An 11,845-nucleotide genomic window follows, 5' to 3' on the forward strand; every position below is an offset into this window, starting at 1 on the left:
AGAGAAAGGTAAGCGATGCTGCAGAATGTTGTCCTACCAAAAGGCATCGAGAGAGATATCACAACGACAGTGAGTACAGAGAAAAACAATTGACGTACAAAAAGTCAAAGTATGGTAATGACCCAGAATACAGACAGAACAAAATTGAGCATGCCAAAGCTAAATATTGTGATGCCATTTACAGGGGGAAAAAAATTGAGAATGCCAAAACAAAATATTCTGATGACACAGTTTACAGGGGGAAAAAAATTGAATATGCCAAAACAAAATATTCTGATGACACCGTTTACAGGGGGAAAAAAATTGAATATGCCAAAACAAAATATTCTGAAGACCCAGTTTACAGGGGGAAAAAAATTGAATCTGAGAAAACAAAATACAGTAGAGATAGATATTACCAAGAGAGAAAAAAGGGAACTCTTCGTGACAAATATCTAAAAAATGTTGATGTTCGATTATCAAAGTGTGAACGTTCTAAGGCCAAGTACTTGAGCAATATTCAGTTCCAAAAACGCGTTTGCCAGTATTCTCGATTGAAATATAAATATAATGTTTCTTTTCAGGCAAATGTATGCGAGTATTCAAAGAAAAAATATCTGCAAAACCTGGCCTTCAAAAGAAGAGTGTGTGCGTATTCAAAGAAAAAATATCTGCAAAACCTGGCCTTCAAAAGAAGAGTGTGTGAGTATTCAAAGAAAAAATATCTGCAAAACCTGGCCTTCAAAAGAAGAGTGTGTGAGTATTCAAAGAAAAAATATCTGCAAAACCTGGCCTTCAAAAGAAGAGTGTGTGCGTATTCAAAGAAAAAATATCTGCAAAACCTGGCCTTCAAAAGAAGAGTGTGTGAGTATTCAAAGAAAAAATATCTGCAAAACCTGGCCTTCAAAAGAAGAGTGTGTGAGTATTCAAAGAAAAAATATCTGCAAAACCTGGCCTTCAAAAGAAGAGTGTGTGAGTATTCAAAGAAAAAATATCTGCAAAACCTGGCCTTCAAAAGAAGAGTGTGTGAGTATTCAAAGAAAAAATATCTGCAAAACCTGGCCTTCAAAAGAAGAGTGTGTGAGTATTCAAAGAAAAAATATCTGCAAAACCTGGCCTTCAAAAGAAGAGTGTGTGAGTATTCAAAGAAAAAATATCTGCAAAACCTGGCCTTCAAAAGAAGAGTGTGTGAGTATTCTGTAATGAAATATCACAAAGATGTGAACTTCCGTGTTCTTTCGATACAAAAAGGTTGTGAAAAGTATGCAAGAAAGAAGGAACGACAAGACATTGCTGTTGCTATTGGTAATTTTAGACAAAAAATTAGTAGTGGTCCAGAGTTTGTGTGCTGTGTCTGTCACCGTTTACTTTTCAGAAAGCAGGTTGTTGAATGTAGAACACATTGCTATGAAGGCAAAGGTGTAAAAATCGCTGCTTTGGGAAGAAGATGCATCACAACCAGGTATCTTCATGTCTGTGATCAAAAGTGTGAAGGATCTTCTGCTCATTCCTCAGGGTGCAAATTATGGATCTGTCTAACGTGTCATCGAAAAATCCTTTGTGGACAACTGCCCGAAGACAGCGTTGCAAACAACATGCATTTGGTGGATGTTCCAAATCAACTGAAATGCCTCAACTCTTTGGAACAACATCTCATTGCACGTAACATTCCTTTTATGAAATTATTGTGCCTTCCTCGTGGTAAACAACATGGATGCCATGGCCCTGTAGTGTGCGTCCCAGTTAATGCCACAGAGGTGTCCAATATCCTTCCACGAAATGAATGTGATGACAAGATGATAAGGATCAAACTGAAACGCAAGTTAACCTACAAAGGGCATTATGAGTACAAGTATGTACACACTGATCGTGTTCGAAATGCTCTGAAATATTTAATCCAGTTCAATAAGTGGTTCGGTGATGTGGAGATTAATCAGCAGTGGATCAACTCTTTGAACGAACCAGAAGAAAATGTTGTAGATGAAATGGAGCAACAAGACGTAGTTGAAAAGATTGATGACGAAAATGACCTTGATGAACAGCAAGAGGAAGACCTTACCTACATCAAAGAGCAAAGTGGTCTTTTGTCAGATACGTCTTTGCAACCTGTGGACATCGGTTCAGAAGTAATTGATCAGCATTTCCAAGATGTATTAAATCTGGCACCTGCTGAAGGTAACAGTCCTGTTAGTTTGTTATCCGATAGGTCTAACGAAGCAAAATGTTTCCCTGTTCTGTATCCAACTGGTGGTCCAACATTCCATGATAAGAGGGAGGTAAAAATAACACTGTCGAGATACTTGAACGCAAGAATCCTCAATGCAGATGGACGTTTTGCACGAAGCACAGACTTCATTTTCTATGCACAGTATCTGTCTGAGATTGATCAAGTTGTATCCAATGTTTCAATTGCTTTGCGCAAAGGATCTGAGAAGAGTTTGTTGACTGAAGTGACATCAGATGTACTAACAAACCCAGACTCGTTATCTAAAATCTTGAATTTTGATGAAGGATACAAGTTTTTGAGACCAATCCGTGGAACGCCTCCATATTGGCAGTCTACTCAAAAGGACCTTTTTGCACTTGTAAGACAGCTAGGTATTCCAACTTTCTTTGCATCCTTTAGTTCTGCGGATCTCAGATGGCCAGAAATGATTAGTACTATAATCAAACAAGAAGGGAAAAATCTGAAAGCAGATGAACTTGACTGGTCTGAAAAATGTGGATTGATTAGACGAAACCCAGTGACTGCTGCAAGAATGTTTGATCATAGATGGCATTGTTTTCTGAGAGATGTAATCATGTCTTCAGCTCAACCGATCGGTAAGATAGTAGATTACTTTTATCGGGTAGAGTTTCAACAGCGTGGATCTCCTCATGTTCACTGTCTGTTTTGGGTTGAAAATGCCCCAATGTTAAATGAAGACAATGAAGAAAACGATGGTTTGGTTGCTAGTTTTATTGATCGGTACATCACTTGTGAGACCCCAAGCGAGGATGAAACTGATCTGTTTGAGATTGTCAACTGTGTTCAGAAGCACAGTGTCAGACATTCAAAGACGTGTCGTAAGAAAAAGACAGTTTGCAGATTTAATTTTCCACGACCCCCATCAAGCCGTACCTTTATTACAAGAGGTGGTAGTCGAGACGATTTGAAAAGCGGTGACGGAAAAGATACTGCACGTGCAGTTTTAGAAAAAGTGAAAAAGGCTTTAACAGCTTCTGATATGGATTATGACTCAACTGATGCATTTTTTGAGTCCATTGGTATTAACCAAGCTATCTTTGAGAAAGTGTATGGGCAGTGTTCCAAAAAGAAATCCATTGTCCTGAAAAGAAATCCAAAAGACGTCTGGGTGAACCAGTATAATAAACATTTACTGCGTGCCTGGCAAGGCAACATGGATATCCAGTACGTCACTGATGCTTACTCCGTAGTGGTTTACATTATCAGTTACATCACAAAAGCAGAACAAGAAATGGGATTGTTGCTGCAACGTGCGCAAAACGAAGCCATGAATGGAAACCTTGAAGCGAGATCATCACTGAAGATGCTTGGTAGTGTATATCTTCACAACCGAGAAGTTTCTGCTCAAGAGGCTGTGTATCGTCTGACCGGTATGCACTTGAAGGAATGTTCTCGTAAAGTCCAGTTTATTCCAATTGGATTGAATCCTGTAAAGATGAGTTTGCCTCTTCGTGTCATCAAAAACAAAGTTGATCAGTCTGGTGAAGAAGCTAGCTTTTGGATGACTAGTCTGGTTGACCGATACAAGAATAGGCCAAACACAGAAGAGTTTGAGACCCAATGTCTTGCAAGTTTTTGCTCTGAAAACAGGATCTTGTCAAAATCGGAGGTTTCTTCACAAAAAAAGTCTTCTGAAGACAAGGTGATCAAGCTTAACAACGACTGCGGTTATATGATGAAGAGAACTCGAACTGACCCTGCTGTTGTTCGATATCCGAGATTTTCTCCCAAAAAAGATCCAGAAAAGTACTTTCATTCATTGTTGCAACTTTTCTTGCCACATTATGAAGATTATCAGCTCAAGCCTGAGAGTTTTAGCACTTATGAGGAATTCTACAACAGTGGTGCTGTGAAATGTGGGAGAAATGTGACTCAAGTCAAATGTATTGTTGATGCTAATCGAGCACTCTTTGAAAAGGAAAGTGACAAAATTGATCGAGCTCAACAGCTTTTGGAGCAAGGTGTTGATTTGGAAGATGCTTGGGCTGCGTTATGTCCTGAAACTGAAAAGGAACGTCACAAATGCTTAGAACTAAGGAAGAGTAATACAATTCCTGATGAAGATGATTCTGAGTGTTCTATTCCAGATCTTGTAACAAACCCTCGAACTCCATACAGTATTGAAACCAATCAGGCTGGAATGTCTAGGGAAGAGGCATTATGTTTACTGCGATCATTAAATGCACAACAATGTGCAATCTTTTACAAAGTACGGAAATGGTGTTTAGAGAAATTTCTTGGTGAAAACCCTGAACCATTTCACTTGTTTGTCACTGGTGGAGCGGGCACAGGCAAGAGTCATTTAATCAAAGCGATCTACTATGAATCCTCCAGACTTTTATCTCAGCTGTCCGAAAACCCTGATGATAGAAGTGTGATTTTAACTGCGTCAACCGGAGTGGCCAGTTTTCAAATTGGTGCTTCTACAATCCATAATACCTTTTCCATAGGTGCCAATGTCAAACTGCCATATCAGCCCCTAGGTGATGACAAAATCAATTCACTGCGTGCAAAACTTGGAGGTTTGCAGATCCTGATCATTGATGAGGTGTCTATGGTTGACCATCACCTTTTGTCTTATGTTCATGGTAGATTGAGACAAATTAAGCAAACTGGTGACTACTCAATTTTTGGAAGAGTCAGTTTGGTCTGTGTTGGTGATTTTTATCAGCTACCGCCAGTCAAGGGAATTCCCCTGTACGTTGATCCAAAAGGAGTGAATCTTTGGGATACCAACTTTGAAATTGCTGAACTAACACAAGTTGTCAGGCAACAAGATGCATCTTTTGCTGAAATGTTAAATCGTCTGAGAGTTCATAAAAAGAACGAAACTCTAAGCCCAAATGACATCAACATGTTGAAGCAACGTGAAACTGGTGAAGAATGCGATGCTATTCATATATTCCCTACAAATGCTCAGGTTGATGAGTACAATATACAGAAACTTAATGAGCGTTGTCCTGAGGCAATCACTATTCACGCTAGAGACTTTGCTAGAAATCCACAAACTGGAAGAATAGAAAGGAAAGTTGGATTTCATGCAAAAGTTTTCAACTCTTGTTTGGAAAAATGTGTTTCCTTGGGTGTTGGTGCCAGAGTAATGCTTAGGAAAAATGTTGATGTTTCTGATGGACTTGTCAATGGAGCCTGTGGCACAGTTGTCCACATAAGCAGAAAACAAAGACGTGATGATGATGAAGATGATGACTTCCCATCAGCTATCCATGTTGAATTTGATGATCCAAATGTTGGTAAAGTTCAGAGATCGAAGCTGCGACAGAAATTTTCTCCAAATTCGACTGTTATTGAAGTGGAAGAAGATCAAGTCTCAAACGATGGTGGTTTAAGACGTCAGTTTCCACTTAAATTGGCATGGGCATGCACCGTTCATAAAGTGCAAGGACTCACAGTAGATCAAGCGGTCGTCTCACTTGACAAGGTATTTTCTCCGGGACAAGCATATGTTGCACTGAGTCGTGTGAGAACCCTCGATGGACTAATAATTAATAACTTCAAAGACTCTGTCATGTATTGTAATGAGAAAATTGACTCCGCTATGAAAAACATGCCCCGACTTGCTTTAGAAAATTACAGTTTTGTAAAGACACCTGGCGTGTTTACAATTGCTCTTCATAATGTACAAAGTCTTCGAGCTCATGTTCAAGATCTTCAAGTTCACAGACAGATAATGAATGCAGATTGCATCTGTTTAACTGAAACGTGGCTAAAAGTTGAAGACCAAGTACAGATTCCAGGATTTGTTTTTAAGAGCAATCCAAGAGCTAAATGTTATGACAACAGTACTCCACTTTTCACTGATTTAAAACTACAAAGAGGAGGTGGAGTTGGACTATTCTGTTGTGAAAGCATTCATTTTAATGTCAGGGTTCCGGAACCTTGTAACTTGGAATGTCTATACTTTGCAGTTCCACATCTAAGTTTGAATGCTGCTTTGCTGTACAGACCTAATTCATATCCACTTAATCTGTTTCGACAAAATATGTTGCATGTTATTGATGAGCTGGAGAAACAGTCAGGAAAGAAAGTGATTATGGGAGACTTCAATGAGGACATCTTGACATCATCTACAATTGGTACACTAATGGAACTACATGGATACAGTCAACATGTGCAACACCCTACCACTGAAAAAGGTACACTGATAGACCATGTCTATGTTAAAGATGCAGAAAATGTCTCTGTTGAAATTGTGCAAACGTATTACAGTTACCACCAAGCAGTCCTTATTTCACTGAGGTAAAAATTAATGTGTGTGATTATGTAATGAAATCCGTATAACCTGCATTATTTGTTTCTTGTCTGTGCTCTTACTTGTTCAATGTTCATCCTGAGCTTCCAACTGGCATACAACTGCAGGGCAAGTGTACAACTGGAGACGGTATGTTCTAAGTCTATCTATATCTAAATGAATAACTCTTATAATGATCCATCAGTTGAATATGTACAGCTGTTCCATGTTGTGATTGAAGTATTATCTGAAGGTAATCCATTTACTCAATGCAACACTCTGAAATAAGAATTGTATCACTGTATTGTCTGTTCTGTTTTTGTGTCCATACGATATGAGCGCTATCCTGAGATTCCAACATGGTCAGACTCCAGTTAATCCAGCCTGTAATTCAAACAAGTGATCATCATTTTCAACCCAACATCTCCCATAATTGCTCTTCTTTCTTGAGCTAGTAAGCTTCACCCAACCAAGGTAATTGTAGTATTTACTTTGTATTCATCTTAATGCTTTATTATTATTATTATTATTATTATTATTATTATTATTATTATTATTATTATTATTATTTTAATTCTGCTTAAATTCTCAGTTTTGAGAGATTTATTTTTAACTGACATTTAATCCATAATCTAATTTCAGTCATTCTAAGCCATCCAAATCATAATGGATGCTTCCAAACATTATAGGAAGCATCCACAAAGACTGCCTGCATCCATCCATTTGTCTCCTAATATCACAATTAAGTCAATAGAACAACACAAAATTGGTAAGTAGACTCAGTTGTGCATGATTACACAAGCAGAATAAAGGCATGGTTAAATTAATCAACTATATGCAAGCACATCTGCAAGTCATCTTTTTAGACGTATGAAATGCACACGTCAGAATTTCTCCCATACAAGAGATTCTGTACTCCATCCAACACATAATTATGTACCTCAGTAACTTTCTTACGGAAGAAAACAACTGATGACAATGTAAATGTAGTAGTGTCAGAATAAAACTGATTCATTTGTTCAGGCACTGTTTCACCTAATAGCAATATATTTTCAGGTTTGTGCATCAAGTCTTACTAACTACTGTCAAAGGTAAGTGTGCAGATGTCTACATATTTCACTAAATGTATCAGATGTGCAAACACTTTATCAATCAGTTAATGTTCCATGTCTGTATTTTCAGATTTCTGCAATATGTTAAACTTCAAACTTCCGCCTTATCCATTATGATTCTCCACTCCATGAACTGTGTTTATGAAGAAGCACACAACCAATCAAAAGGTAAATTCATATATCTGCAATACTCGAATTGAACCTTTTCTTAAAGCAGTCTTTCTCCCGTTGATACATTTTCAGGTTTGTGCATCAAAACCCAATATCTCCTGTCCACTACTCCCAAAAGGTGAGTGTACAGATTGCTAAATGGTTTTTGTTGTGCAAACACTTTAATTATCAAGAAGTTAATTTTCCATGAATGCATTTTCAGATTTCTGCAACTTACTACACATCAAACTTCCTTGTCCAATATGACTCTCCACCCAATGAACTGTTTTTATGAAGAGGCACACAACCAATCAAAAGGTAAATTAATATATCTGCAATACTCAAATTGACTCATTTCTTAAAGCAGTCTTTCACCTGTTATGTTTTTCAGGTTTGTGCAATACGTTACACTTCAAACTTCCACCTTATCCATTATGATTCTCCGCTCCACAAACTGTTTTTATGAAGAGGCACACAACCAATCAAAAGGTAAATTAATATATCTGCAATACTCAAATTGACTCATTTCTTAAAGCAGTCTTTCACCTGTTGATATGTTTTTCAGGTTTGTGCAATACGTTACACTTCAAACTTCCATCTTATCCACTATGATTCTCCACCCCATGAACTGTTTTTATGAAGAGGCACACAACCAATCAAAAGGTAAATTCATAGATCTGCAATAGTCCAATTGATTCATCTCTTAAAGCAGTCTTTCACCTGTTGATACGTTTTCAGGTTTGTGCATGAAAACCCAATATCTACGGTCCACTACTCCAAAAAGGTGAGTGTGCAACTAACATAGACAGCTGTACAATGTTTCAGTTGTGTAAACACTATCAATCAGTTAATGTTCCATGACTGTATTTTCAGATTTCTGCAATGTTACACTTCAAACTTCCGCCTTATCCATTATGATTCTCCGCTCCATGAACTGTTTTTATGAAGAGGCACACAACCAATCAAAAGGTAAATTCATAGATCTGCAATAGTCCAATTGATTCATTTCTTAAAGCAGTCTTTCACCTGTTGATACATTTTCAGGTTTGTGCATGAAAACCCAATATCTACGGTCCACTACTTCAAAAAGGTGAGTGTGCAACTAACATAGACAGCTGTACAATGTTTCAGTTGTGTAAACACTATCAATCAGTTAATGTTCCATGACTGTATTTTCAGATTTCTGCAATGTTACATTTCAAACTTCCGCCTTATCCATTATGATTCTCCGCTCCATGAACTGTTTTTATGAAGAGGCACACAACCAATCAAAAGGTAAATTCATAGATCTGCAATAGTCCAATTGATTCATTTCTTAAAGCAGTCTTTCACCTGTTGATACATTTTCAGGTTTGTGCATGAAAACCCAATATCTACAGTCCACTACTCCAAAAAGGTGAGTGTGCAACTAACATAGACAGCTGTACAATGTTTCAGTTGTGTAAACACTATCCATCAGTTAATGTTCCATGACTGTATTTTCAGATTTCTGCAATGTTACACTTCAAACTTCCGCCTTATCCATTATGATTCTCCGCTCCATGAATTGTTTTTATGAAGAGGCACACAACCATTCAAAAGGTAAATTCATATATCTGCAATACTTGAATTGACCCATTTCTTAAAGCAGTCTTTCACCTGTTGATATGTTTTTCAGGTTTGTGCATGAAAACCCAATATATCTGCAATACTCAAATTGACTCATTTCTTAAAGCAGTCTTTCACCTGTTGATACTTTTTCAGGTTTGTGCAATACGTTACACTTCAAACTTCCACCTTATCCATTATGATTCTCTGCTCCACGGACTGTTTTTATGAAGAGGCACACAACCAATCAAAAGGTAAATTAATATATCTGCAATACTCGAATTGACTCATTTCTTAAAGCAGTCTTTCACCTGTTGATACTTTTTCAGGTTTGTGCATGAAAACCCAATATATCTGCAATACTCGAATTGACCCATTTCTTAAAGCAGTCTTTCACCTGTTGATATGTTTTTCAGGTTTGTGCATGAAAACCCAATATCTACTGTCCACTGTTCCCAAGAGGTGAGTATACAACATACATAGAAATCTGTACAATGTTTCAGTTGTGTAAACAATATCAATCAGTTAATGTTCCATGACTGTATTTTCACATTTCTGCAATATGCTACATATGTGAAACTTCCTCCTTCAGTATTGGATTGTCAACTCCATGAACTGTTTTTATGGAGAGGCACACAACCAATACAACGGTACGTTGAATTGTATGTGTGCAAAGCCTGAATTTACACATTTGCATGGTTTCACTGAATAAATGTACATCTTCTGGTTTGTGCATCACAACTAAATATCTACGGTCAAAAGTTGAGTGGAGAGTAATGTCTACGTAAATTACAAAATGTTTAAGTGGTGCAAACTCTAATCAACTTGTTAATGTTCCTTGAATGTATCTTCAGATTTCTGCAATAGCTACAGTTGAAACTTCTTCCGTATCCATTAAATGATTCTCCACCCTATGAACCCTTTTTATGAAGAACACAACTGAAAAAAGGTAGGATCTATTATCCTTTGTGCTTCTTAATCAGAAGTTGATACTAATTTGACTTAACTTTTCTTCTTCTCTTTCTTACAGTGAATACAAAATCATTGTTCAAGTATCTTCAGAAAATGTCCCGGCAAAATTCTAAACTGATGCAGGCAGTCAATAGTCAAAGATCTCACAAATGCATAACCACAAAAGTAACACAATTCTATATGAAATGTTGTATGGATGGCTTGTAATATATTTGGTCTATGTACAGCAAATTTAGATGCCAGCCAAAGGAGGATGGCTTGCCCCTGCTGAGTCTGGTTCCTCCCAAGGTTTCTCCCTATACCTCCGCTGATGATCCTCTTCACTAATTTAGGGAGTTTTTCCTTGCCACTGTTGCCTTCTGGCTTGCTCACTGGGGTTTTAAGGCACAATATTTTCAATGTAAAGTGTTTGTAAAGAAAAATAAATACATGATGAATTAGAATATACTTTTGTCCTTGCTTTCATGAAGTTTAATGTAGTCTATCGATGTCCTTTTTTTGTTTACTGATCTACATTAGATGTTCTGAGTAGAATTTGTGTGTGTGTGTGTATGTATGTTTTAATTGACATCTCTGAGCACAAATCATATCACACTGGGTTACATAGAGAATACATGATAATGGATAACCTGAATGCAAAAAAAAGACTATCATTTTATTTCATTGTACTATTAAACCTGGAATTGGAGAAAATGGTTAAAGTATATTTAGTGTACACAACAGAAGTATTCATGCTGTAAGACAGTGATCCTCAAATCTGGCTCGCAAGATCCACTTTCCTGCAGAGTTTAGCTAGAAAATCACAAGTAGGTTTGTTTGATTAGGGTTGATCCCATTTAAGTCCCTTTTTTTTATTTTCTTTTTTCTCCATGAAACCAACAAACATGATGCTTTCCTATGGTATGAAATGGCAGGAGTTGACCCAATAAGTGCACATTATTTTTGTTCACAACTGTCAATTTAAAAAGTATAAAACTTAGCTGAAATGTTGCAAAGATGTCTTTGTATTGTTGATCAGATGTTTTAAGTCACCCCACAGAAGAATTGAAATCCTTGAACTAATCTGTGACAGCAAAATTCTTCTCATACAGTGAAACATGTGGCACACCGATACTATAATGTTGAAGATATGTTTTTATATAAAAAGTAACACAGATGAAGCATAAACTTGCATGTTAACAAATAATGTTTTTGAAGTGTAGTGTAGAGCAAGAAGAGCAAACACGGCAGCAATGTAATATACATAAAAAACAAGATCAGAAGTAGAGACGTTCAAAAATGAAAAGAAATAAAATCCAACATCTGGAACAAACACAATATTGACCACCCTGGATATGAAGCCCCAACCTTAGAGGGTTGGAACCAGTGGCTTAGAAGAGTGCACTACTCAGTCAATGCACATCACAGAATACTATATAAGAGAGGTTAAGGTGTGACAATGATCTCCAATCTTCAAAATCAAACAGAAGTTCAGATGAGAAAGACCAAAACATGTTCTTGATTCAATATGAACACACAGAAAATCCTTAAACGTAAACAACATTAACC

The 11,845-nt window shown here is 37.1% G+C and overlaps 1 protein-coding gene across 1 annotated transcript; it reads left to right on the forward strand.

Annotated features, from left to right (window-relative positions):
* Window positions 1-646: 646 nt before the first annotated feature.
* Window positions 647-10,740, forward strand: LOC127952020 (uncharacterized). The gene is made up of 17 exons (XM_052550250.1): window positions 647-6,950; window positions 7,119-7,245; window positions 7,533-7,567; window positions 7,659-7,756; window positions 7,832-7,877; window positions 7,962-8,056; window positions 8,130-8,227; window positions 8,304-8,401; window positions 8,477-8,522; window positions 8,612-8,707; window positions 8,783-8,828; window positions 8,918-9,013; window positions 9,482-9,579; window positions 9,742-9,787; window positions 9,918-9,975; window positions 10,180-10,274; window positions 10,356-10,740. Exon 1 carries the CDS (start codon window positions 1,182-1,184, stop codon window positions 6,486-6,488), a length of 5,307 nt encoding a protein of 1,768 aa, XP_052406210.1. The 5' UTR covers window positions 647-1,181; the 3' UTR covers window positions 6,489-6,950; window positions 7,119-7,245; window positions 7,533-7,567; window positions 7,659-7,756; window positions 7,832-7,877; window positions 7,962-8,056; window positions 8,130-8,227; window positions 8,304-8,401; window positions 8,477-8,522; window positions 8,612-8,707; window positions 8,783-8,828; window positions 8,918-9,013; window positions 9,482-9,579; window positions 9,742-9,787; window positions 9,918-9,975; window positions 10,180-10,274; window positions 10,356-10,740.
* Window positions 10,741-11,845: the final 1,105 nt, after the last annotated feature.

Source organism: Carassius gibelio, chromosome B3 (genome assembly GCF_023724105.1).
Source record: "Carassius gibelio isolate Cgi1373 ecotype wild population from Czech Republic chromosome B3, carGib1.2-hapl.c, whole genome shotgun sequence".
In the NCBI taxonomy this organism is placed as follows: Eukaryota; Metazoa; Chordata; class Actinopteri; order Cypriniformes; family Cyprinidae; genus Carassius; species Carassius gibelio.

Coding starts and splice junctions, on each gene's coding strand:
- LOC127952020 (XM_052550250.1), top strand. CDS start 1,182: ATGAAATATCACAAAGATGTGAACTTCCGTGTTCTTTCGATACAAAAA.